This window comes from Podarcis pityusensis (genome assembly GCF_964106645.2).
Source record: "Podarcis pityusensis genome assembly, chromosome: 5".
Classification (NCBI taxonomy): Eukaryota; Metazoa; Chordata; class Lepidosauria; order Squamata; family Lacertidae; genus Podarcis; species Podarcis pityusensis.
Window position 1 is genome coordinate 21,724,140 of NC_138032.1, and position 27,776 is coordinate 21,751,915.

Genomic DNA, 27,776 nt, shown 5'->3' on the forward strand with positions numbered 1-27,776 from the left:
AATAAAGTTTAGACAAATTTCCTTGACTGGGAGAGATTGGCTAATTGAGCCAGTTATGTAGCCTATCATATTTCGCCTCCAACTGCAGTGACTAGAGAAGAAAATAAGAACACTTATTTGGGAGAAAACCTCACAGAGCCCAGTGCAATTTTCTGTCAGGCCCGCAATCAATAGGGCTGCAAAACATCCCAGAAGGCCTGTTCACAGCATCTTTATAATCTTGAGAGTATTTCCGCTAAAGGATAAGATAGAGTTATATGTCTCCTCTTTAATTAGCCTCCCAAGGCAAAGGGAGATAATTTACATTATTCTTCAGCAGGCTATGGAGCACTGTTTAGCATCATCTTTGCTCACTTGGCAATACAAATAAATGCATCCCTAATTTTTTCCTATGCCCTATTTAGTTCTTTTGCCCTTGGCCCCACCCCTAGAGCCCACAGCAGCCAAAACACTGAGGGGATGTATTTGAATATTACATAACACTAATATCAATTCCACACAGCAATGCACATTCTGAACTGGTCTGGAGCACAAAGCTTATACGCTCCTTGAAAACACAACCCTGCTGTGCAGATTCGGATTGTTTCCTAATCTGTTCCATTCCCAATTTCAGGACAAAGGCTGAAATAAAGGTGTTCCCAACAGAGCTCAAATTTGAACACAGGACCCTATTCTACCGCAGAGGAATGTTTTGGACGTTTCCCAGGGATTTCCCCTCGAGGAACACCTAACAACCACCTAAACTGCTTTTGAAGAAATAACACCAAAGTGTAGGTTTGCTTCAGGTAAAAATCAGCAAGGTAAATTTTGGGAAGTGTGACTACCCACTCCCTTTTCTTTTCTTTTCTTTTCTTTCTTTCTTTTTTTTTCTTTTTCTTTTTTTTTTTTTTTTTGCTTATGTTAACCTTCACAAAGGAAAGGTGCATTTGCCTGTTTCTCAGCATACATGGGGGGGTTGAATCCAATAATACAATGTATTAACAGAGGTACTGGCTCTGAAACATTCTGAAAAGGGTTTGTGGTAATTGATTATAAAGGTACCCCTGACCGTTAGGTCCAGTCGCAAACGACTCTGGGGTTGTGGCGCTCATCTCGCTCTATAGGCCAAGGGAGCCGGCGTTTGTCCGCAGACAGCTTCCGGGCCATGTGGCCAGCATGACTAAGCCGCTTCTGGCGAACCAGAGCAGCGCAGAGAAACGCTGTTTACCTTCCCGCCGGAGCGGTACCAATTTATCTACTTGCACTTTTTGGCATGCTTTCGAACTGCTAGATGGGCAGGAGCAAGCACATATTCAGTATTTCTTGTTGTTTTATTGTTTGCAAAACCATTTCTAATAAAAAAAAAAGATTATTCACACACCTAAAAGAATCCTCTGCAGAGTCTAATAAGCAGTTTGAAGGTTGGAGGTGTGAAAATTGCTTCAAGCTACAATCACAAGAAAACATCTAGTGGATAACCGCATCTCGTGTCACTGGATAGCCACTGAACCCAGTTTCAATTGCTTGTAAATGCTTAGGCCTTAATCTCACTGACAGCTGAATTGGCTCACCTGTCCTCGGATTATACTGCTCAAGGCTAAAGCTCAGAACGCATTGCTCCTCTATTCTTCTGATTCCCTATGCATGGAAGAACATCTACTGTTCTATGCTCAGGGTCTGGATCAGGCTTCCTCAGCCTCAGCCCTCCAGATGTTTTTTGCCTACAACTCCCATGATCCCTAGCTAGCAGGACCAGTGGTCAGGGATGGTCAGAATTGTAGTCTCAAAACGTCTGGAGGGCCGAGGTTGAGGAAGCCTGGTCTGGATTTTCCTGGATGGAACGGAAATCATGTAAGTCCCTATCTGGAGTCAGAGCGCTATAACCTTAAAACAGATTTATCACCTAATAATAATATAATAATAATTTATTATATATACCCCGCCCATCTGGCTGAGTTTCCCCAGCCACTCTGGGCGGCTTACAACAAAACACTAAAATACAATAACCTATTAAACATTAAAAACTTCCCTAAACAGGGCTGCCTTCAAATGTCTTCTAAAAGTTTGGTAGTTATTTTTCTCTTTGACATCTGGTGGGAGGGCGTTCCACAGGGCAGGTGCCACTACCGAGAAGGCCCTCTGCCTGGTTCCCTGTAATTTGGCTTCTCGCAGCGAGGGAACCGCCAGAAGGCCCTCGGCACTGGACCTCAGTGTCCGGGCAGAACAATGGGGGTGGAGAAACTCCTTCAGGTATACTGGACCGAGGCCGTTTAGGGCTTTAAAGGTCAGCACCAACACTTTGAATTGTGCTCAGAAACGTACTGGGAGTTATATGGTCTCACTGGTGTTATATGGTCTCAGCGGCCGCTCCCAGTCACCAATCTAGCTGCCACATTCTGGATTAGTTGTAGTTTCTGGGTCACCTTCAAAGGTAGCCCCACATAGAGCGCATTGCAGTAGTCCAAGCGAGAGATAAGTAGAGCATGCACCACTCTGGCAAGACAGTCTGCGGGCAGGTAGGGTCTCAGCCTGTGTACCAGATGGAGCTGATAAACAGCTGCCCTGGACACAGAATTGACCTGCACCTCCATGGACAGCTGTGAGTCCAGAATGACTCCCAGGCTGCGCACCTGGTCCTTCAGGGGCACAGTTACCCCATTTAGGACCAGGGAGTCCTCCATACCCGCCCGCCTCCTGTCCCCCAAAAACAGTACTTCTGTCTTGTCAGGATTCAACCTCAATCTGTTAGCCACCATCCATCCTCCACCCGCCTCCAGACACTCACACAGGACCTTCACCGCCTAATCTACTGTTTGCGATAACTAGGCACCATTAACGGGTGCATTCAGGCAGGGGGGGGTGTCCAAACCATCATAAAAGTGATCTAGGTGCACGGCCCTTCAGGATAGCTCAGTTGGTTAGATCATGGTGCTGATGATGCCAAGCTTGCAAGTTTGATCCCCTGTATTGGGACAGCTGCATATTCCTGCACTGCAGGGGTTTGTACTAGATGATCCTCAGGGTCTCTTCCAACTCTACAATTCTATGACTACATTGGACATATGGAAACATGCAAGGCACTGCTATTCCTGGTTTCCAGCTCCTTTAGTGATATGTATTAATAAAGCACTAGAGTATCTGCTTTTTTATTACAGTGTTCATACAGATAGGGGGAAAGCCATTCATTATTCCTTCAGCATCGCATCATAGCAGAAGATTATCCGTTCCACTCAACCAGTGGGGCCGATGTTTCTATCTTGGATTACAGCCTTCGCCAAAGACAGACTACTCCTTGTGCGTATAAGCATGACTATTGCAGCGAGCAATCTGAAAACTTGCTTTATTATTATTTCTCACTATACTGTATTTGATCTCTCACAAAGCCTTGCTATTTGAGGGAGTTCTGTTTTGACATGGCATTCATCGTGCTTGACTGTTTCCACATTGTTGCTGCAAACTTTTAAGCAGCGGTATTTGATTTCACAGAGACGAGCAGACCCCGTACACAGTCTTTTGCAAGCTCACTCAGGCTCAGTCATGGGGCTGGTGTTGTTGTTCCTGGATTTGCACAATAATGTGCTGCAGTACAACACCGAGATAGTTCCACTTCCCGGCACAACACACACTTTGGAATTTGTAGAGACAGAAACCAGCTTTTGCTTCCCCAAATTTAGTCAGGGCTTTCCAATGATTTCTGGGGTTTAGACTTCACCCTTAAATAGAACGCAGGACCTGCCCATCTCGTTCAGACCAAAGGCTTATCAAATTCAGCAATACTCTGTTCTCACAGTGGCAAAGCAGATGACTATGGAGTGCAATACAGTAGTACCTCTGTTTACGAACAGTCCTGTTTATGAACTATTCGGTTTACGAACTCTGCAAAACCAGAAGTAGTGTTTTGGTTTGCGAACTTTACCTTGGTCTACGAACAGAAGCTGAATGTTAGAAGGGAACTGGTGGCGGGAGGCCTCATTAGGGAAAGTGCGTCTCGGTTTAAGAATGGATTTGGTTTAGGAACGGACTTCAGGAACGGATTATGTTTGTAAACCGAGGTACCACTGTATAGTCCTAACCCAAACAGGTTCCATATCACTTACTTCTGATGTAGAAAAATGAATTGTATAAAATACTTTCTTTTCAAAAAGAGAAACACAGCCACATTGGACCTCTCAGCCTCATTCATGCTGCTCTCACAGAAACCTGGACTTCTCTCGCTGACACCCCTAGGCTCAGCCCCTGCTCTCTATTTCACGATTCATTAAACTTTTCCCACTAGACCCATCCTGCAGGACACGTGGTTGGGTAAACCACAAGGGTTCTCATGGTCTTGCCAGTTCCAATTGCTCTTTCCCCTCCTCCCATTTTGTCAGGGAACTGCCATCAGCTCAGAGGCGAGAGGTGGAAGGGCAGTTGTGTTACAGGGAGCCTCCAAAGATCTTGCGAAGCAGTTCCTCCTCTGGCGAGGAGGAAAGCCCCGCCTCCAGTGGGGAGGGGGCGCAGGGACCAGGAGATGCTAGGGAGAGCTTCAACACTGAGCCTGAGCAAAGCGAAGGGGAGGCAATTCCCCCTTTGCCAGTGCCCACTCTGCGCAGGAGGTTTGGGCGCAGAGAGGGGAGGAGAAGGATGGGGGTCACACGACTGTTATGCTGGGGGAGGTACAAGGACCGGCCATGCCCAGATTCTGCTAGCGACTGAGCAGACATGGACTTGCGACGCTCTACACTGTAAATAGTTTGTATTAATAATAAAGCCTGGAAGAGACAGGTTGGAGTCTTGCCTGTTTGTTCTCGAGCAACCACACCATCACCTGACACATTTGCTTTAGAAGTTCATGCTCCTTTTAATGTATGCAATTCTCCTAGCTCTCGGTCATCCTCCTGGCCTTTCTAAGTTCAGATTTACCTCTTTCCTCAGCTGCTCTTCTTCTGTGCTCTTGTTCCTTGCCATTTCAGGACCTATATTCCAGAAGATCTCTTTCTCTCTTCTTGATTCTTGTATTCACACCTTCTTCCTCCGTGCCAACTCATTCTGCTGGTCACAACTTAGGCCTTGTCACTCCTTCACGCCACTCCAATTTTCGCTCCAGCTAAGGTATGTCAGGTCTAGCCTTTCCAAACGTCATCCTTTTCTAGCTACCTATTCTAACAAACTCCCTCTTCTATTTTACGTTGATTATTGCAATCATTTGCTTACTGTTTCTTCCTACCCCTCCACTTAAACCTATTATCTCTATTCTCAACACTTCCCCAAGTGCTTCATTTTATTCTCTTCATGCTTTAATCGCATTGCACCTCTCTTAAGGGTTCTCTCCACTGGTTTCCTCTATTGAACCGAGACTGCTACTGACTTCCAAGCCTCTTCACGGTCTTGGCCTGTTATCATCTTAGTTGTTTTCTCTCTATTCTTTTTCTTGGCCTCACCATTCATCAGATACTAATCTTCTTACTAAGCTTCCACTCTCCGTTGTGCTATTCCTTGTCTTGGGTATTCTCTCTCACGACCCCTTCGGGCATGGAAATCTCTCTCTTGAAATATTTGGCAGCCTTGCTCTTTGTTCTCATTTAATAAATTATTAAAACAAACTTTTTCTCTCTCTGTTGATAATGTCCTGCTTTGATGCATTTGTCTTCCTATCATCAGGGCTTATTTTCTGCCCTCTTAACTTTTTGCTGCTGTTTTGTTTTTTGCAACATTTCCCTCCAAACCACCTCTCATATTGTTATCTGGATGGGGAGCCCACAGAGCAGGCTCCCAATATTCACATTCAGGACTTCGTATATCTAAAGCGCTTATTTTTTATAAGTAAACCTAAGGTCTGTGCATGTAAAGTTCTCACAGTGCCTTAATGAGAGCCCCCAGATTAATGTGCGTAAATGCTAAATATCAAAGCAAACTTAAATACCAATACAAGCCCATTTAATATACCTGACAGACCACAGCCATCCTCGTTTTTAAAATTATGCATGTTTTCCCCTCAATAGTGATGGCCTCAAAAGGCTCATGAATCACCACACAGCAGGCTTCTGTACACTTTGAACAACAGATGTGCTTGCAAAATCCTTGTATCCATGCATAGATTGCACCTGGGACTGCACAGTGCGTGAAATGCAAGGAATTAATACACAACCATTTCTCAATTTTTTTCAAAAGGGTCCTTATCTGCATCTGCTTAAATCAACTTCAAACATAATTTTCATGCATTGTGCAGCTATACAACACACACAAAAGCCAGAAATTTGCTCTTAACTGAGCTACAAAAACATACAGCCATAGAATGATATTTGCACCTGCATGCCATAGCAGATTCCAAGAACTGGTTTGCCTATCGTAAATATTGCTGGGTCGAACCAGGGAGCGTCTTCTGCATAAACTGAATTTGGTCCTCCGGATATGATAATAGCCCTGCAAAAGAAACAGGTATTTTTTTTAAAAATAAAGAAGTAAAGATTGATTTTTTGGAACTAAACCACATTTAAAAAAATTCCATTTTAATACCTACTTTCAAAAACAAAAAACCTTTATAAAGAAAGTTGTGGCATCCTGATCTATAAAATGAGCAAGCCGTGCTTTACTGGAACAGTGAATTCTCAAGACTGACATTAAAAAGACTTTTTTAAAAAAGATTTTCATTAGCGCAGCTTTTAAAAAATTAGAAGCAAATAAGAACCACCCTATCGTTAGATTTCTGCCTTTCTAAATTTCAGCATTCAGCAAAAACAAAAATTATGCTATATGCCAATGACTCACATCTCCTAGTTTAAAGGTTGAGGGGTATTTTTGATTCAAGAATCTGAGGCTTCTTTGTTAATTCTTACAAAGAATAATTCTTATAAGTGTTGTGAAAACGTTTTTTAAAAAAACACCCTATAGTTTATTAGCATTTTCACAGTATTATACAACAGTATAGTCCTTTATTCGTGCAGATGATTGGTGGTTTCGTTGATGTGTGTGCATTTGGCTGTTGCGGCCCTGCGGGTGAGCGATTTATGGCACCCCCCAAAAAAAACCAAGTCTGGGCAATCCCCTCTGGAAAAAAGCTCAACAACTCTGGGCAATCTCCCCCCCCCCCCCATTTTCTCAATTTTTAGTCCCAAAAAAGAGGGGGCGTCTTATACCCGGGGTGTGTTATACATTGAAAAATATGGTATATCATATATATATGTGTATATATATATATATATATATATATATGTAATTTAAAACCAAAGTTTAAAAAATATACAATAAAAATCACAAACATAGTTAGATTTACCACATTTTTCCATCTATTTTGGGGGACTCCAATTTAAGAAAATGGGGGGAATCTATCCATGTAGAAGACACCCCCAAATTTTGGACATTATTTTTTAGGGGGAAAACCTAGTCTTCTACACGGAAAAATACGGTAGCTGTACAAGAACACAGGTGTTGCCTAAAAGCCCAGGGAAACAAAAATGTATTTGCCAAACAACAAAACAGTGTCAGGGTTGACCCTCAGGACAGCATACCATAAACGTGTGTGTGTGTGTCCCTGTGAGGTAGGTTAGGCCCAATGTCACCTAGTGAGTTACATGGCTGAGTGGGATTCGAACTCTGGTCTCCCATGTGTAACACTGTTATATGACACTAGCTCAGCATTAATTTTGGACACTGATGGCATAAAGGGGCATTCTCAGCAGCTATTTTAGAACAGCAAATCTTCCTGTCTCTGGAAAAACTCCAGAACCGAATCCTAAATATTATCTAGAAATACTTAAAAGACAGGAAAGGATATTATATATCTAAAAGCTACCAAAAAGAGTTCACAAATGTAGTAAAAACTTGGAAAACAGCTCTTTGTAAAAGTTTTACATATGAAGCCAATTTACAGAACGCTTTCCACTGTATTAATGATTTTTTTTTTTTTAGATTTCTGGAAATTACGGAACACTTTGTTAACCAAGTTGACTTTAAACGCCTGGAAATAAGTGAGGAGATGAACTATCATTCTGATATCGAACTTCCGTGCTGCAATAGGCACTTTATTTGTAGGCTTGGGCAAACTTTTCAGCTGAAGCCTTTTTGGCTTGAGGCTCTTTTTTAATGCTCTTTTCTTTTTCTTAGGGGTCGACAATACAAACAGCAAAGTTTTTTTGTGGACAGCACCACTACAGCATGTGTGAACACAGAAGGGTGGGGATGTTACATATTCAAATATTCTCCCCCTTGTGTTGCAGCAGGGGAAGGAAATCTCTCTCTGCTATGCAGATTTTTTATTTTAAAAAAAACCCTGTCAAGGGAAAGAGTTAACTTAGCATCCTCACGGGCCAACTTCAAAGCATGCAACCTGATGGACTTTAAGCCACTTGATCCTTTGATTGCACAAATTGGCCCTTAGAGCCTTAAGGAGGTGCCCTAATTACTTAAGGCACTTCTTGAAGGCTCTAAGCCTATTCCTACCTCCTGAGAGTCTCTGTTAAAGAAACATATAGGTTTTAAGGAGCGGGAGAATTGTGGTACATTTCTTCTGGGACAGAAGCCATTCAGATGGGGAGGGGGTGTAATTCACGTGAGACTCATCACTACGATTCCTGCTCAGCTCAACGTTTTACACTTAAAATAGGTTTCTTGGGATAAGGATGGGCTACAACTAAGCTGAGCAGATAGCCAACTAATCAGTTTGTTTTTAATGTGGGAATTTGTAATCAATCTGCGAGCGCCATTTGCTGGATTTCTGAACCAAAGTCCCTGTGCCGTTCATACAAACTATGAATGTTCAGACAGACCATTATTATGTCTACTGTCATCTACAAAAATAAGCAGAAGTGAAGCGGGGGGAGAGAGAGAGACTAATCTCCCAAGTTTTTTCACTGGAATGCGGAAACGGAGTGTGTGTTTTATACAGCTTCAGCTCAAGGAAATCACAAGTTGTTTATTTGACTTTGCAACAAAAATGGAAAAGTAATATTCCCTGAGGAGAATCGGCATACAGAGGGGGCCTTCTCTTCCGTGGATTGAGCTTAAGTTGTGAATGTTTCTGTTGTCACAATCTTTCCAAAGGAAAACAGGCATGTTTTAGAGCAAGATGCAGGCAATCTATGCATCAGGCAAAGAATAATCTGAACAGGAAATTTAGAGAAGACAGTGTTGTCATGGGAAGCCCATTATCTTATGCAGGAACAGATTCCTTGCGAACCTTTGCTCCTGTTGTGAAGACAGACTATCTAGATAGGGGCTGGGTGTTTCAAACAAGAATGGAAAGGAAGTGGGAGGAAGGAGTATGTGGTTGTTATCCTGCCACATCCCACTACCCCTGGTTTATAACATCCTAACCCACTTCATGATCACTTCAGGACCTCAAGGAACTGGCTGGATTTCCAGACCTCTCTGGGAGACATTTATGAGGATTACTTTCCTGTTGACAGCCTTGTTGAACTATGAAATGTCCGCACATCATCTACCCGTTCAACTCCTGCCACTCACTCTGTTGACAGAGGCTCCCTCCTTCCATTTAACAGAAGACAGAGCTCTGGTTTTAAACAAAAAAACAAGCAACCAGCTGCAACAATAGCATTTAAAGACTGTGCCACAGAACTGGTAGGTTTAGGAAAACAAGTGTGCACCTGTTGTCTCTGCTGCTACTGCATTTTTAACATTCTGATAAGAAAAGCTTTTTATGGGGGGTTAATGGACTTGAAATCTAGGAGGTTTAAGCTGTTACCTTCTGCATTCAATCCTACAAGTGTGTTTGAATTCATTCTCATTGGCAAATTCTAGAGGCGAATAACCTGCAGGCCTTTATTTGTTGTTGGACTCCCAAACCTCATCAGCTCTAGCCAGCATATTCAATAGTCAGAGATTATGAGAGTTGTAGACCAGCAACACCCGGGGGACCAAAAGTTAGCCACCAATAGTTTTATCTTAGGCACTAAAATAATATTTTCTTATGGCTGCTGTACCACTCATCTGATTTTTACCATCAATGCTTGCTTTGATATTGACTGGGTGCCATTTCTCCTATGAATCTTGTTAGGCCACAATTGTGGCACCGGAAGTTCTAAGTCAAGGTTGCTTCCACCATCCTTGGCCACTGGCTGGGGCTGATGGGAGTTGGAGTCCAACAGCGTCTGTAGGGCCACAGGTGAGCTGCCCCTGGTCTAAGTGTGTGACTGTTCAAATAGCTGCTTGAAAAGCAATTGCTTGCTCCTCAACTGAAAGGTCCAGAGGGTGCAATAAGCAAATTGCTTGTTGTCTTTACCCCTCATCTCTCTATTAAGGAATCCTGATGGATTCCACCTTAATACTACTGGGGGAGAAACAGCAGAAAGGTTTCAAGTGAGCTTGTCCTCAGCACAGTGATAATACCCAACTTGATCTTTCTGTTCCATTCAGCCCTTACTTCCCACAATCACAGTGTCTCAGTAGAGGGAAAGCTCACAGGTCTTCTGATCTGAAATGGGTCAAGCCAGGAATCCCACCACTGAATTTGAATCTGACCCAGTGTTTGCCATATGTGAAGAAGAAGAAGAAGAAGAGGAGGAGTTTGGACTTGATATCCCGCCTTTCACTCCCCTTAAGGAGTCTCAAAGCAGCTAACAATCTCCTTTCCCTTCCTGCCCCACAACTAACACTCTGTGAGGTGAGTGAGGCTGAGAGACTTCAGAGAAGTGTGACTAGCCCAAGGTCACCCAGCAGCTGCATGTGGAGGAGCGGGGAAGCAAACCCGGTTCACCAGATTATGAGTCCATCGCTCCTAACCACTACACCATGCTGGCGCTTCCAGGATGCTGACATTCCAGGGTGGTCCTTGATGGGTTGGCTATCCAAATCCCCTCCCTCTCAAGTCTAGAACGCTTTCAGAAAGATTTTGCATGTGTTTTAACATCTGATATGTCGAATGTCTGATCCAATCTGCATTTGCTTTAAAAAAAAAAAAGTGGGGCAGTATATTGTATGGTCTGTATCATCACACAATATTCCTGGCAACTGAATGACTAAATGCCCCCTCTATGGAACACTCCCTAAACATAGGAGAAACATAGGTTATAGTGAAGGTTCTAGAGTAGACTTCTATCCTGTACTGGTCTTCTGCCTGGCAAGGGGAGCATTCAAACATTCAATCCTACATCTCCACCCTCTAATGCAGTGATGGCCAAATTTAGCCCTCCAGCTGTTTTGGGACTACAGCTCCCATCATCCCTAGCTAACAGGACCAGTGGTCAGGGATCATGAGAATTGTAGTCCCAAAAGAGCTGGAGGTCCAAGTTTGGAGAAGAAACCATGTACATTTTCCTCAGTACATCCCTCACTAGGTGTTCCAAAGTGATGTTCCAAAGCTGATATCAGAAAATTGATTTGACAGTCAAGTTACTCGTTCTAAAGAAAAGCACCGTGCAAGTCCTCCTTCTGGCTTCCCAGAAGAAGTTCAGAACTTAAAAGGTAAAACACAAAACAGAACAAATCTTACCGGAATCCCTGTTCTTTGATGGCAAAGGCAGGTGTTTCCAAAGGGAATATCTCCGACTGGACAAACAGTTCTCTGACTCGGCGATCTATGACTTTCCCATATTGCGCCCCAGCATCAAGTATCACTACAGCTCCATCGTAGCGGCAGAGACCATCCTTGAGATCTTCTCCAGCATTCTCCAACTGTGAACATTATTTACATAAACACTTTTATCACTCGGATTATCAGCGCAGAGCAAGAACAGAAAATTAAACTACTTTTTAAATGAGAAGTAAGTAGCTAAGTTAATTATTTAAGATACTTGCAAGCTCTTGCTTTGGGAAGTCTCTTGGAATAATTAAGAATGCATGGGATTTTTTTAAAAAAAAAAACAATAACAACAACCCTAGACTGTAGCATTATATGCAATAAATAGAAAATTTAGGAGAAACACGTTGCATTAGTCAAGTTTAACAGATACTATTTATTAATGAATATGGATGCAATGTTGGTCATTTTGCACCTCTTCCTAGGGCTCTAATCCATCCTTCCTTTTTTGCCATTGCTTCTGCTAGAAGCAGCATCTAGCAATCGGCAACACTTTTATGGGAAAGGGTCACCCAAGAGGAGGCCTGTAACAGCACTCAGCTTGGGCAAAAACGTACTTTCAGGTGAACAGGATGGGAAGATTTTAGAAATGAGATGAGACTGCATCCCTAATCAGGCTAAGGATGTGTCACAATAAATTACTAGCACTAGCTGCAGAGACAGATGGGCTAATAACATGCGTATTTTAGCAACCTTTGTGGATGTATCTGGAAGCGTAGCTTAGAGATTCAGGTGGTGTAGGATGTGAAATTGTTTATAATTGTTATAAATATGTGTGTGTGTGTGTGTGTGTGTATGAAATTGTGCAATTGTTTTTATTGTGAAACTGCTTTGAGGTATTTCAAGGGAAGCGACTGATAGATGGATATAATAATAATAATAATAAATTTTTATTTATATCCCGCCCTCCCCAGCCGAAGACGGGCTCAGGGCGGCTAACAACAATAAAATAATACAACATTCTAAAATCATTTCATTATAAAATTAATTCAAATCAAATTGATGGCAACCATTGGGCTAGAGTTCTATGAAGATTGCCAAAGGAGGGAGTCAGGCTGTGCCCTGGCCAAAGGCTTGGTGGAACAGCTCTGTCTTGCAGGCCCTGCGGAAAGATGTCAAGTCCCGCAGGGCCCTAGTCTCTTGTGACAGAGCGTTCCAGCAAATCGGAGCCACAGCTGAAAAAGCCCTGGCTCTGGTTGAGGCCAGCCTAACCTCTCTGTGGCCTGGGACCTCCAAGATGTTTTTGTTTGAAGATTGTAAGTTCCTCTGTGGGACATACCAGGAGAGGCGGTCCCGTAGGTACGAGGGTCCTAGGCCGCATAGGGCTTTAAAGGTAAGTATAAAGGTAAATATAAATAAATGAATTGCACTCATGAAGGGAATAAATGGAGCTACTTCCATACAAATAGGTCTGCCCATACCATATTACTCTCCTTCACAGTATGAACTGGAATGACCTATGCATTAGGGCTTCAAAACTGGTTTGAAGTCCATATTGTGATATCAGTTTCATCATTTCTGACCTGGCAATATATCACGAATCATGACATGTGTGTGTGCTATGCAAAAACCACAATGAGGGGAAAACCGTGAAGCCAGTCAATGCTTCTCTCAATTCCTGAAGCCCCTGTTAACTCTTCTGGCTCAGCTGTCCCCTGCTCCATGCAGTGGGCAGCAAATCACAAAAGCAGTGACTGGCAAAAATCAGGATGCAGGGAAAACTGTGAAGCCAGTCAATGCCTCTACACAGCTCCATCCGTATTTCAGACATTGTGATATATCAGTATAACACAATATTTAGCTGGTGATATATCACAGTGTTGAAAACCAGATTTTGCGCAGCCCTGACACACGCTTTAGTAATTTTTTAAAGTTAAGAGTCTGACCGCAATCAGAAGAAAACTCACAGACAGAACACTTCCTTTATACTGTACAAAATTAATTGTATGTCATTTGTGAATAATAATAATAATAAATTTTATTTATACCCCGTCGTCCCCGGCCAGAGCCGGGCTCAGGGCGGCTAACACCAATAAAAAAATCACAGTAAAAACATAATGGGGGGGACAATTTAAAATACAGGTTAATATGCAATTTAAAATGCAGCCTCGTTTTAAAGTAGCCGATAAATCAAGACCATAAGGGGAGGGAAACATAAGGGTCAGACTGAGTCCAAACCAAAGGCCAGGCAGAACCAAAGGTCTTGCAGGTCCTGTGGAAAGATGTCAAGTCCCGCAGGGCCCTAGTCTCTTGTGACAGAGCGTTCCACCACGTTGGGGCCAGTGCTGAAAAGGCCCTGGCCCTAGTTGAAACCCATCTAACCTCTATGAGGCTCGGGACCTCCAAAGTGTCATTTGTGGACCTTAAGGTCTTCCGCAGGGCATACCAGAGGTGGTCCTGTAAGCAATCATTATTGATTTAAGAAATTGAGGCTGCTATGCATCATTCCATGCATGCTCTTAAGGAAGAGGTACAGAATGGGTACCACATTAAAATACTGCAGTCAGTCATGTGTCGCATGCATCTCACTCTAATCAAATTGATTTTATAAGAGTGCAACTGGATACAAGATTACAGATTTCGACTGGGTGTTAAGGCAATCTTGTAACGTGTGTGTGTGTGTGACTATAACTGCCAAATGCAAAAGTAACAGAGGATTAAATATAGCAATATCCTCGGGGTTTAGAGGTTTGCAGTGTTTATGTACTACATCTGTTTTCAAAACAAAATACAAAAGGCTCTTCTGCCATACAAGCACAAATGGAACATTTCAGGGGGGTGCATTGGGCAAAGCTTGTTTTTCTACTTCCGTTTACATTCCTTTCCCCTAATAAAGTAGCACTAACGGTGGCTGACAATATTCCAGAAACTTTTCTTTCCTCTCCGTTCTCCCTTCTACTCTCCTCCTTCCCCACTTGTGGTCTCCCTCTTGCACGGGACATGGGTGGCACTATGGTCTAAACCGCTTGCCAATCAGAAGGTCGGCGGTTCAAATCCACACGACGGTGGTGAGCTCTCGTTGCTCGGTCCCTACTCCTGCCCACCTAGCAGTTCAAAAACATGCCAGTGCAAGTAGATAAATAGGTACCACTGTGGCAGGAAGGTAAACGGCGTTTCCGTGAGCTCTGGCTTCCATCATGATGTTCTGCTGTGCCAGAAGCAGTTTAGTCCTGCTGGCCACATGACCTGGAAAGCTCTCTGTGGACAAACACCAACTCCCTCGGCCTGAAAGCGAGATGAGCGCCACACCCCATAGTCGCCTTTGACTGGACTTAACCATCCAGGGGTCCTTTTCTTTTTACCATCCTCTTGCGTGCTAACTATGGTTAACATCACAACTTAAGCAAACTGAACTCTAACATAGGTAGTTCTGAACTTTGAAGTTTGAAGCCACTGAATTCAGATTCTGGATAAAACAAACTATGGCTAGGGTTCAATTTTAGCAAGGGCTCTATTTTTATACTTTGTTGTTTCAACTTTTATTTGTGAACTGCCCAGAGAACTTTTTAATGGGTTGTACAGAATTGCTGTAAACACACACACAAGAGGAGGAGGAGGAGGAGGAGGAAGAGGAGAGACCAAGGAGTATACCTGATCTCTTTGCCACGATTATGAGACTGGCAAAATGTAAAGTGAGCCATGACAGAACACCAGTGTTATATCAACTGGAGGCACATGACCAAACTTTAACTAGATTTTTTTGCCGCTGAAGTATTAGAGAAAGGAAATCCCTGCTGTCCTGCCATTAAGTGCCACTTTTCACCTAGCCATTAAGGAGATGAGAATTGTGGAACTATTATTTTTTAAAAAAAATATGGAAGCACACTTGAGTGCTCTCCCAATTCTCCACCTTCCTCTGTACCCCTGGCTTGAAGGTTAAAGTCACAGCTTGAACATTCCTGCGCTTGATGTCATATACTGTACTGTATGTCAGGCCCAGGACGGTGGCTACAGTTTACCAAAAACTGCCTGATGGGCCAATCTCCGAGGCCTGGCAGGCCTAATTAGCTCTGTGAGCCAGAGGTTCTCCCCTGCAATTAAGGTTTATTATTTATTTAGTGTTTATTTATTAAACTTCATCCAAGGATCGCAAGGTGGTTTACAGTATAAAAACACAAAAAATAATAATGTAACAACAATCAAAATAATACACACACCCCGGACACACACAGTTGAAAAGGCCATAGAAGGTCTGGCTGAAGAGGAATGTGTTTGCCCAAGGATATGTAATGAAGGCACCAGGCGAGCCTTCCTGGGGAGAGCATTCCACAAACAGGGAGCCACCGCAGAAACGGCCCATTGTCCATGGAGGGAGAACAAAGGAACAAAACTTTTAAGTCTCATAAAGGCAAACTGCTTTCAGGATGTCAATACCATGGGTTGTATTTGCCATGCACTGGAGTTAAGGAAAGTTGCTTATTGCTCAGGCTGATTGAACGGTGAATGGTTAAATCATGTCATAATACAGGGGTCGGCAAACTACGGCCCCTGGGCAGGATCAGGCCCACCCAGGTCCTAAATCTGGCCCACGCCGCGAAGCCAGAACCTGTCGCGAAGCTAAGACTCCTGGCAATAGCAACGGGAGGAAGAGGCCAAGCGGCGGCAGCTCTGCCAATCAAACACCGCTCCTACTTTACCTCAGCGCGGTGTGGGGACATCTCTGCCAATCAAACGCCACAACTGGTTTGATTGGCAGAGCCTCCGCCACTCAGCCTCTTCCACCGCCACCACCACCCTGGTGCTCCTGTGGGCCAGAGAGTGAAGTGGACAAGCTCGCTCTGCCTACCCGCTTCACGAGAAGCAGCAGCAGTGGTGATGGTGGCGGCAGCCCCTGGGAAAGTAAGCACAGCGCCTTCTTTCTCTAGGCGGGGAGGATGCTCATTTCGCGCCAACACCGCCAGCCCTTCGGCGAATGAGGCAGGCGGCAAACCAAGAAGGTGGCTGGGGTGGGTGAGGAGGAGGAGTACTTGTCCCTCTTGCAGTGTGCATAGGAATAGATAGGTAGGTAGGTAGATAAGATAGTCCGGCCCTCCACAAGGTCTGAGGGACAGTGGACCGGCCCCCTGCGGAAAAAGTTTGCTGACCCCTGTCATAATACCATCATGTGGATTCACTCTAAGTGAATGCAGAGTACTGTGGTCAGTAGCTGCAATAGTAGGATTCTACATGGCACATAGTTTCGAATACAACCGAAATTAGATAAAAGGGAAATCATTAACAAGCTAAGAACATTTGAATTGAAAAACTTCATTCAGGAAAGAAGGCTGTGACGGGAGACAAGGGAGGTCAGAATAAAACTACAATAGGCCCTTTTCTTCCCTTTTCAAGATATCAGATTGTGTAGATTAATTCAAATCACAAGTGTCCGCGCTGAAATAAATCATCTCATTCATGAGAAGTCTGCAGTTATCTGTGACTGATCAACCAAACAAACCAATTACATGATGAAATTTTTTTTAAGCCATCTCATGATTTGCTTTACTGGCAGTTTCCTGTGCAAATTCTAGAGATCATGAACACCCCAAATTGAAACAAAGATGAAAGCCCAATCCTATACTAGCCTACCCTGCAAAAGGAACCCCTTCTTTGCTCTAATGTCAAAACACTCAAAACACCAGGACTGGTGTAGCAAAAGCACATTACTGGTGGGTGGGTGGAATGTGTGGCATGTGCATGCTAACTAGCTATGTAAGTAGCTGGGAAAGGAAGAAGGGAAATAAAGGCATCAAATAAATATAAATCAAATCTATACGCCTTACCTTGCCCCTATACTATGGAATTTCCTCCCCAGAAAGGCACATCTGGTGCCTTCATTGTACAGTTTTCATCATAGGCTTCCTTTACTCTGGCTTTTTGACACCTAAGATATATATATATATATTAGGACCCAGCTTCATCTTCTGATTCTAGATTGTTTTAACTGGTTTTAATGTTGCATTTTTACATCTCTGTAATCCACCCTAGGTACTTACAGAGAAGGATGGATGGGAATGATCATATTCACCACCATCCAAGATTATTTTGCACTGAAAAATGAGTATCACAAGTAAATTTAAATGCCATTTGACCAGGTGATGTTAAAAAAGCTTTTGCTGTGGCAGAGGCAGACACGAAAGCCCAAATAAAAAGTGCAATTTCTACATACTATCAACCACAGGGCTCTGAAGATCAACTAAAGATTGATTTGGACCTTCCGACCACAACATTCTCAGAATCAGCATACTTAGGGATAATTAACAATTTAAGGCAAACAGATTCCCAGCATTAAATGAAGTCCGTTCGACATGCTTGACACATACGCTCACTCATCTCAATTCAGAGAGCTGTTCTGAGTTCACAGATGCCAATGTCCCCCTGCCCTTTTGTTTCTAAGTTGAGAAACTTAGCGGTGGACATGGAAGGTCATCCATACAGGAGCAGTTCTCAGTATCTAATGCATCTTCCCACAGCCCATCTGCCACATTCACTTTTTACAAGGCAAATCCACTGGTTACATCGTGTGGAGAATATTTCTTATACTTTCCCTAGTGACAGCTATGTGTTTAACTTATCACGATGACTGTTAGTTGTCAAACCTCGTACCTGACAAGGCTTGGTCATAACAAACGTCCCCAACGTGGAACTGGCAAGAGGAAGTAATTGGGAAATTGATTCAAAGATGAATGTGGAAAGGGGGTGGGGGCTCAGTCTGACCAAATCATAACGTTCAAGTTCCCCAAAAAGAGCAGCAGTACCCACTCACCCACCTATGAGCATAGACTCCCAGGAAACTACAGCTGATCAAGGATAATTCAGTTTCCCTAACACAAGGGAGGGGGAGAGAACAGTCTGTCTTCATCTGCACACATTATACAAGGCTTCCCCAATCTGGTACCCTCCAGATCTCTTGGACTGCAGCTCCTGTCAGCCTTAGGCAGCATGGTCAGTGCTCAAGGATGCTAGGGCTTGTAGCCATGTCAAACTGGCACCAGAACTGCCACTGAGTTTGTGATTTGGATGTTATGACAGGGATGAGGAACTGTGACCCTCACAGGTACTGTTGTGATTCCAGCTCCACAGTCACAGCCAGAATCACTAAGGGTCCCAGATGTTGGAAGTTGTAGTCTGACAGCATCTGTTAGGTACCAGGCTAGGGAACGGCTATATTATATACCACATGGGTACCCACTTTCCATAGCCACAAAGAAGAAACTGTGGAGGCATCATGGAGAAAGCTAAACTGCTACCTGAAACCATCTAGAAAGACATACCCCCTAGAAAAGTTTTGAAAGAAGGGGGACAGTCCCCTAGCATTCTAACTAGATAACCCTAGTCAGTGTCAGTGAACACAGCAGCCTTATAAAAGATGCCATAGAGAACACCTTGCTCATCGTTCCTCCTGCCAGAAAGCATTTAGAAAACTCCAGTATTACCAGGCATATGCAGGTAACAGCAAACAAGCTTTCTAAAATGTTATACACATGCATGTTTTTAAAAGGGAGGGCAGGCTGCATTCCTGTACAAAGTGAGTTACACAACCCCCATTGACTTCAATGGGTTCACAAAACCCTGCACAGAATCAGGCTGAAACAAAGGCAAAAATCGTCAGAAGATTTGTGCACCAAGGAGTTCAAAGCTTCCTTATGAAGAGACTGGAGAGAAATCTACTAATATAACAGGTTCATAGTCTGGGAAAACTTTCTGAAAACTAAACACTTTCACAGCTCAGGCTGCAAAGGTTTTTTGTGTTGCGACCTGTATACACTTAAGAACTGGAAGTGCAAAGAAAAAAGTAGCCGAATCTTCTGCGGAGAAATGAGAAAACAGAGCAGAATTACTAAGAACATGTCCAATAAAAATGCTACGGTTGACACAGTTGGTGTTAGCTGGTTGTGCGCTGCGTATTCTGATCACTCTCACTCTTATTCATACATGCTTATTTCACTCATTCACCCCCACATTGCAAAATTAGGTGGGTTACATCAGCTAGGCAGCCACTGTTCTCTACCATACAAAATGACCCACCAGATCAGAATACTGCAAGTCTATAAAGGCAAGCAAGGCATTTACAAGAAGGCAATGCCAGCCTCTGGAACAAATGCTCACTGGGGTAATCTATCAAGAACATGCAACACCTTTGTTAAGAGTGTGGTGAAGCTTGCTGGGACTCAGGTAAGTCCTTTAAGTTTTTGCACCAGTTCTCTGGAATTCTCTTGTCTCAAAACAGTGTTCAAAATTAGCCAGGTGCATTTTGCACCTGGCTTTCGACCACTTGCGACCAAGTGAAGATGCCTGGGTACCAGGATGGTGCCTGATATCTCCACCATCTGAAGATGCATGCCTGGGGATCCTTGGATCTGGACTGATTTCACACATTAACACCCCATCCTGTAGAATTCTATCTGTTATATTTTATCTGCACAGTCAGAAAATGAATTTCTGGAACCAAAATGCTTTTTCTGTGCAGCCTGAGCAGCAGGAAAAGAAAGAGAGGTCGGAATAGGCCAATATTTATGTGGACTGTCCCTGGATCAAGTTGCTTTTCTTCTTTAAGTTCTCAAAGCTCTTAACCTAGCTCAAGGTTACCATCTGAACTAGCCAGATGTTTAACTGAGAATCAATCACAGTCTGTCCATCTAAGACTTTAGAACTGTCTTGCCCCAAAATAGCAACTAGACATTTTGCCAGCTGTATCCCCGGTTTCAGGAGCCATTTGGCACCTAGCTTATCTCATAGAACAGGGTATATCATAGAATCATGGAGTTGGAAGGGAACCTAAGGATCATCTAGTCCAACCCCCTGCAATACAGGAATATGCTGCTCTCCCTTATGGGATTAAACCGGCAACCTTGGAGGTTGTCAGCACCACGCACTAACCAACTGAGCTACGTCTTATTCATATTGAGTTTCCAACACTGCCTCAAAAGTGAAGCAACTTCCAACACTGTGCTGTTTTTTTAATCTGTTTTCTTTTCTCCTGTGCTTTCTCAAACCAGTCTATTTTATTTCTGTTACTTTTAATGTTTCTTGGTCTTCATAAAATCATAGGACCGTAGAGCTGGAACCAGGTCATTTAGCAATGGGTTTTATATTTCTATTTCTGCACACTGCTTGGGCATTCTCTGGACACTTTATAAATTATGAAATAAACGATGTCTCTTCCATACCATTAATGCCTTTAATCTGAAACATTTGCTCAGTGGTAGAGCATCTGCTTTGCATGCAGAAAGTCCCAGGTAGGCCTGGGAGAGACCCATGTCTGAAATCCTGCAGACCTGGTGTGTGCAATACTGAACTAGCAGGACCAATGGTTTAATTCAGTGTAAGGAAACTTGCTACACTCCCCTTCCCCAGATTATTTGAAGAGCCAGAAAAGGGAATTTCAAGGGAAAGAGATTGTGCCCATTTGATTCAGTCTAGACAAATAGGATTTTGGCTATTTCCCCCCACCATCTAGTAGCATATTACCAATCTAGTAACGTCTCTGCTACTAAATCAAATGTATGGAGTTTTCTCTAACAGGAAAAAAAGGCCATGAGGTCTGACTCAACAGACCTAAGCCATTCCAATCCACTTATGTTTATAAACTACAATTCCTGCTTATTATTTATTAAATGTACACATCATTAGCATCCTCTGAAATAGCCTAATATTGCAGCGCATCATTCCTCGGTCTGCTTGGTAGAATATAAACTTTATTGCTTTTGAACCAAATCTAGCTTTGCCCATCTATACAGAGCTTCGAAGTTCTGGAAACTCTTATTTGGGAATTAGGGTTGTGTGAGAGACACAGACTTGTAACATATTTGCTGTATCAAAAAGGGGGGAAGTGTTGCTTTCAAGTTAAGTCTGGGGTGCCCTGGGGAACAACCATCAGACAACATAGAAGCAATTTGGGCATACGAGTGAAACTTTCCAAAGGTGAACCCGGAGAGTTGTCTCCACCCCACCCCTGACCCATGCTCAACAAGGAAGGAAAGAGCAATTCCTCCAAGACTTCTTACCGTACCAGAATTAAAATTTCAAAATGAGTATGCTTTCAAAACGTCCCTGTTCTCAAAGTTTCTCAGATGGGTTAGACACACTTTACAGACAAGCATGCACTCAAAAGTAAGTGTGTGTGTGTGTGTGTGTGTGAGAGAGAGAGAGAGAGAGAGAGCGCGAGCGCAAAGCCTTTGACCATCCCCATAAGCAGAGTTTTAAGGGTGTTACGAGAACTTACAGGCAACTGCAAAAGTACGAGGATGCAGTAAAAAAAAGTATTGTTATTTTACCCTGGCCGAGCCCACCACACTTCTTAAACACTGTTTCGGTCAGGTACAAATCCCCACACACAAATCCCCATCTACTAAAAGGGGGGGTAGCGGGGGGGCGGGTAACTGCCCCATAACAAACAGCTGACATTGCTTAGGCTTATAGGGGGAAGAGGTCTTTCGAAAAGAATCAGACTTGGGCAAAAGTTCTTTATCTCTCCTCCCCCCCCCCCCAAATAATAATAATAATCCAGCCCGCTCTGCCAGTGGCATAGGAGCTGATTGCCTTCCTTTGACCAGTAATAGGGGTCTGTGGGTGGGGGGCAAGAAAAGAAAGAAAAAGAGAAAGGGGGGGGCTCGTTCTGCCAGGCAAGGAGGCAGCAGCCGCAGCAGCAGCAAAAACAGCCCATGTGGGGCAAGTGGCAGCGGGAACGCGCCTGGAGGGGAAGGGGAGGGACTACCGCGGACTTTGGGGGCCGGGCGCTCGGCGAGCTCCTTCCTTCCCGGGTGCCCGCGCTGGGGGAAGCGGGTGCCAGCCACCCTCCCTTCCTCTTCCTCCCCTCCCCCCGCGCCTTTTCTCCCCATGTGCCCGGCGCGAAGCAAAAGGGGGACGCCGCGCAAATGGAGAGGGAGAGGGGTGTCGTTTCCTGAAGAGGCGAAGCTCCGCGGGGGTGTTTGCCTGGGTGGGGGGCCACCCTAGAAGGAGGTGGAAGCCGCGCGGGGAGCCGGGCTCGCCCTTCGCCCCAGATGGCTCCCGCCTCCGGCACGACGCGCCGCCGCCGCCGCCGCCACACACAAAGCCCCCCGGAGGAAGCTCGCCCGGCAGGGCCGGCGGAAGGCGGAGGGGCCGCGGCGCCGCTCTCCCTTCCCCGCCTGCCTCGCTCGCTCTTCCCCCTTCGCCTCCCCGTCCCTCCCGCCGCCGGCGCCGCGGCACTGACCTTGGCGTCTCCATTGCACACAGCCATAGAGCCGGCCGGGGGTGGAAACGCCGGAGGCTTGGAGGGGGACGAGCTGCTGCGCGCCCGGGTCCGTGTGCGCACAGCCGCCGCCCGAGGGAGAGGGCGCCGGGAAGCAGCGCGCAACGAGGCGGGCGGGAAGGAGGACGAGGCTACCGAGGGGCCGCCGCTCTGGCTGCTGCTGCTGCTGCCGCCGCTGTGCTGCCTCTCCGCGGCCGAGATGAGCTAATCCTGCCCGCCCGCCCCGCCAGGACGCGCCGCCCGCGAGGAGGAGCCCGGCGCCCCGCGGACCGCCTTCTTCGGCGCCGGGCGGGAGAAGAAGGGCAGGAGCGAGAGAGCCGAGCCCGCCCACTGGCGGACGGAGAAGGCGCGGGGAGGCCGCCGGGGGGAAGGGAACGCAATGCTATCCATTTATAGAAAGAGGGAGACTCGCCCGTGGGGTGTCCGCGCGCCTCGAGCAATAAAGGCTGGCATGAAAGGAGGGAAATGCAGGTTTTGGAGTTGGCTTTTTTTGCCCCGCTTACAGCGCCGCGATCCTCGGCACGCTTTTTCACCCGAGGGTAAATGCAGCCAGTTGCAGTTGCGCCCGGCCGGAGGGGAAACGGGAAGAGGGGGATTCAACCAAAAGTCTCGAGGCACGTAAAGGGTTAAAAAAATATGTCACGGCATCAGCTTTGGAGAGTCCGCGAAAGCCATGCCACCAAAAAAATGGTCTTTGGGGTGTCTCGATCTTTTTGTAAACCGCTTTGATCGGTTGGGTTTTGATGATGATGACAATATTTGTAACCCGCCCATCTGGCTGGGTTGCACCAGCCACTTTTTGGCAGTCAAGTGGTGTATAAATGTTATGCAGTAAATAACTAAGATGCACCCTGCATAGCAGGGGTGAGGAAGCTGAGATCATAGAATCATAGAGTTGGAAGAGACCACAAGGGCCATCGAGTCCAACCCCCTGCCAAGCAGGAAACACCATCAGAGCACTCCTGACATATGGTTGTCAAGCCTCTGCTTAAAGACCTCCAAAGAAGGAGACTCCACCACACTCCTTTGGCAGCAAATTCCACTGTCGAACAGCTCTTACTGTCAGGAAGTTCTTCCTAATGTTTAGGTGGAATCTTCTTTCTTGTAGTTTGGATCCATTGCTCCGTGTCCGCTTCTCTGGAGCAGCAGAAAACAACCTTTCTCCCTCCTCTATGTGACATCCTTTTATATATTTGAACATGGCTATCATATCACCCCTTAACCTCCTCTTCTCCAGGCTAAACATGCCCAGCTCCCAGGCTAAACATGCCCAACTCATCCGAGTTGTTGGTGGACTTCGACTCCCATTAGACCCAGTGGTCACAGATGACGGGAACTGGAGTCCCAGAGGGTCTCCGGCCTTTGATGTGTTGCTTAAGGCAACTAACCGAATGGTCAGATTTCCTGCCTCCTTCCACCATCCTATCAGGGTTTTCCAAAACTTGGGTCTCCAGCTGTTTTTTGGACTACAACTCCCTTATCCCTGACCACTGGTCCTGCTGGCTAGGGATGATGAGAGTTGTAGTCCAAAAACAGCTAGAGACCCAAGTTTGGGAAAGCCTACATAGATCAACTAAATCTTTGTTTTGAAGGTACCACAAATGGGGCAGGAGTCAGAGTTTAAATATCCAAATAATTATTTTAAATCTACTTATATTAGCTTAAAAACCTAAAAATTTGTCCCCCTGTCTTGTGATTACCTAACTAGAAACCCGCTTATCAACTTGAACGTACATTGGCCACAGGCTCCATCCCAGGATGTCTGAGGCAAGTATGTAGTCCTCAAGAAATCTGAAGCAAAAGGGAAGCAGGGTTCTTGATCACAACTTCCTAATTTAGTTGCATTTATATGCCACCTTTTTCTCTTTTATATATATAATTTTTATTAAACTTACTGTTTTACAATTTAGATTATTCATTTAAACAACCTTTATGTATCAGTGACTTCCCTTCTTCTCTTTCCATGGTTCATTTTGCATAACAAATCCCTGCATATTTTACATAAATTACTAAACTATTCAGTATTGCATTATTACATCCATCAAAACTTATTTACACTGTTGAATTTATCTTAATGCTGCCAATGATTTCAAGTGTACACAATTTCCTCCCATATATTCAATAAACATTTTCCAATCTTCTTTAAACATATATTCTTCTTGTTCTCTTATTCTATATAAGCTGCACTGTCTGTAAGCTGCACATATTCCATCAGTTGAAGTTGCCATTCTTCTTTAGTTGGGACCTCGCTCATTTTCTATTTTTCGGCTAACAAAACACGGGCCTCAGTAGTGGCATACATAAATAACCTTTTTTGACACCTGTGAATTTCCGTCTGAATTATCCCCCCCAAAAAGACTGGTTGTTTGATTGTTGTTGTTTTTTGGAAGTGCTTTGAAACATTTTTTTCAATTCATTATAAATTATTTCCCAATACTCTTTTACCCTTTTACAGGCCCACCACATATGAATGAATGTACCCTCAACCCCATTGCATCTCCCGCACTTATCTGATTCAGTCTTATACTGTATATCTTAGCAAGCCTATTCAGAGTTAAATACCATCTGTAAATCATTTTCAGGTAGTTCTCCTTCATATATGACACCTTTTTCTCCAAGGAGCTCAAGGTGGCATACATGCTGTACCCCTGATTTAATCCCCACAACAAACCTGTGAGGTAGGTTAGGCTGAGAGTCAGTGACTGGCCCAAGGTGAGCTTCACGGCCGAGTGTGGATTTGAATCCTGGTCTCCCAGCTAATAATCAGACACTCTAACCACTATGAAATGAAAACTGCCATACTATCCCCTAAATTTGGCGCCGTGGTCTAAACCACTGAGCCTAGGGCTTGCCGATTGGAAGGTCGGTGGTTCGAATCCCCACAACGAGGTGAGCTCCCGTTGCTCGGTCCCTGCCTCCTGCCAACCTAGCAGTTGGAAAGCACATCAAAGTGCAAGTAGATAAATACGGTAGGTACCGCTCCGGTGGAAAGGTAAACAGTGTTTCCGTGCACTGCTCTGGTTCGCCAGAAGCGGCTTAGTCCTGCTGGCCACATGACCCGGAAGCTGTACACAGGCTCCCTCGGCCAATAAAGCGAGATGAGCGCCGCAACCCCAGAGTCGTCCGCGACTGGACCTAACGGTCAGGGATCCCTTTACCTTTTACCACGGGGTGGGTGGGTGGGTGTGTTTGTGTTGTACCTCTGCTCCAGGGACTTTATCATGGAATACAGTACCTTGGATGCTATCCACTTGAAAAAGAAAAAGGAAAACATTTTTGCTGGCACCAAGACAGGGGTAAACTGCCCCACTCCCACGTTGTTCCCTAAGAGCAGCAGTTTAGGCTTTGGGTCTGCAGAGGCAGAAGTAACAAGAGATCTGAGGTGGCATAATGGACAGTACCACTTCAGACTGCAGGTGGTGGTGGGTGCCTTTCAGGATTGCTGCCTTGCGTCAAAGAATAATAATTCCTCCCCTTCAAGTCCCAAATGAGTACAGCTGGGAACACTCTGAGCTAGACCTCCTCTGATGTGCTAGACTTTTGCAAGTGTGCGTGGTGTTTTTTTTAAGGAAACATTTTAAAGGGCCATCCCCGCCTGCAATATGAAATGGCACACTCAGCTCTGCCACCACATCATAATTCTTCCACCTCACAATAGCTCTGTTTTCACCTTTGTTATGTATTCTGAGAGTAGGAGCAGGACCCTGCTGGCTGGCCTGCCTCCCTGGTCTCCTCCACATGTTCAGATGAAGGCAACAACAGGCGCTATTGTGCACAAATAGGCACTTTATGTACCTGGTGCAATAACCCTCTTCATGTGTTATGAAGGGGCAGGCAGCAGCGTTGAGAGGCCTAGTTCTGCCCTTTCCTGGTCATTTGGGTTACCCTCAATTTGCAGTGATTGCCTATACATGAGGCTCCTTATGCACTTTAGAAACCTGGAAAATCAATGTTCAGGGAGCCTCCACAAGTGCTGAAGGCCCGCCCCCCACCCCTCCACTTCAGACCAGTTACCCTCCACAGGTTTAGGGCAAGGGCAGCTGTAGCGTGCTTTTCCTTGCTGCCCACCTCATGTGTTTGGTTTACTCTGAATCATAACACCCGAGGGGGGCTTGTGTGCATTCAATCGTACACATGCAGAACCCTTTCTCATCACCACTTGAATGTTTGGAGCTTGTAGGTGAGGGCAGGGGCGACAATCCTGTCTCCACATGCAGTGGTACCTCGGGTTACATACGCTTCAGGTTACATATGCTTCAGGTTACAGACTACGCTAACCCAGAAATAGTACCTCGGGTTAAGAACTTTGCTTCAGGATGAGAACAGAAATCGCACGGCGGCAGCAGGAGGCCCCATTAGCTAAAGTGGTGCTTCAGGTTAAGCACAGTTTCAGTTTTAGAATGGACCTCTGGAACGAATTAAGTACTTAACCCGAGTTACCACTGTACTAACTGAACATGTAGACCAGGGATGACTAACTTTTTCATTGGCTCAGGGGCCAAAACCGTCTAGGGGCCGCATGGCAGTGGTAGGTGTGGCCAGCCACCCCACACTATCATGTCCACCACACAAGCTCACACACCCCTTATCAGCTAAATGAGGGCTATCTCCAAACATAAAATGACCAATCTGCATCAAACTCTACTCATAAAATGATCCACCTGCAATTTGCATTCCCCACTCCCAACTCAGTGCTATGTCTGCTTTAATTCTTTGCCTTTCCAAAATTGAGGGGTGGAGGTCTTGGGGTGAGAAACTTTTGCTTGGGGAGGTGGGGAGCTGGACCAGGCCCTCTGAAACTGGGAGTTAGCCTTTATCTCACTTCTCACAGGGGAGCTAACACTGCATGTGAAGTTTTCTTTTCTACCAGACAATGGAATTGGGTCCTCTAACATCTATGGTAAAACTTCCTGTCTAGGTCAAGGAAAGGAAGCTGGGCTGCTCTGGAATCAGCCCATAGACCAGTTTCTAACTTTTCTGTTTGTTTTCCCTATGATAGGGGTCGCACCCTGCCCATTGCAATGCTCAGCATTGTCACATGCTGCTGAGGGTGGTGAAGCAAGGCCACTCAAAAAC

General features: G+C 45.0%; 1 protein-coding gene across 2 annotated transcripts in view; it reads right to left on the minus strand.

Moving 5' to 3' along the window:
* Positions 1-26,080, minus strand: part of GMPS (guanine monophosphate synthase) — a 48,316-nt gene extending 22,236 nt beyond the window's left edge. The window contains exons 1-3 of one of the 2 annotated variants that reach the window (XM_081007950.1): positions 25,936-26,080; positions 11,405-11,586; positions 6,267-6,381 (exon numbers count right to left, since the gene is read on the minus strand). In XM_081007950.1, the coding sequence (XP_080864076.1) occupies positions 6,267-6,381; positions 11,405-11,586; positions 25,936-25,974 (336 nt within the window). In that variant the 5' untranslated portion in view covers positions 25,975-26,080. Of the gene's footprint in view, positions 1-6,266; positions 6,382-11,404; positions 11,587-22,661; positions 22,865-25,935 lie in introns of those variants that run through there. The other variant, XM_081007951.1, reaches the window with a different exon arrangement.
* Positions 26,081-27,776: the final 1,696 nt, after the last annotated feature.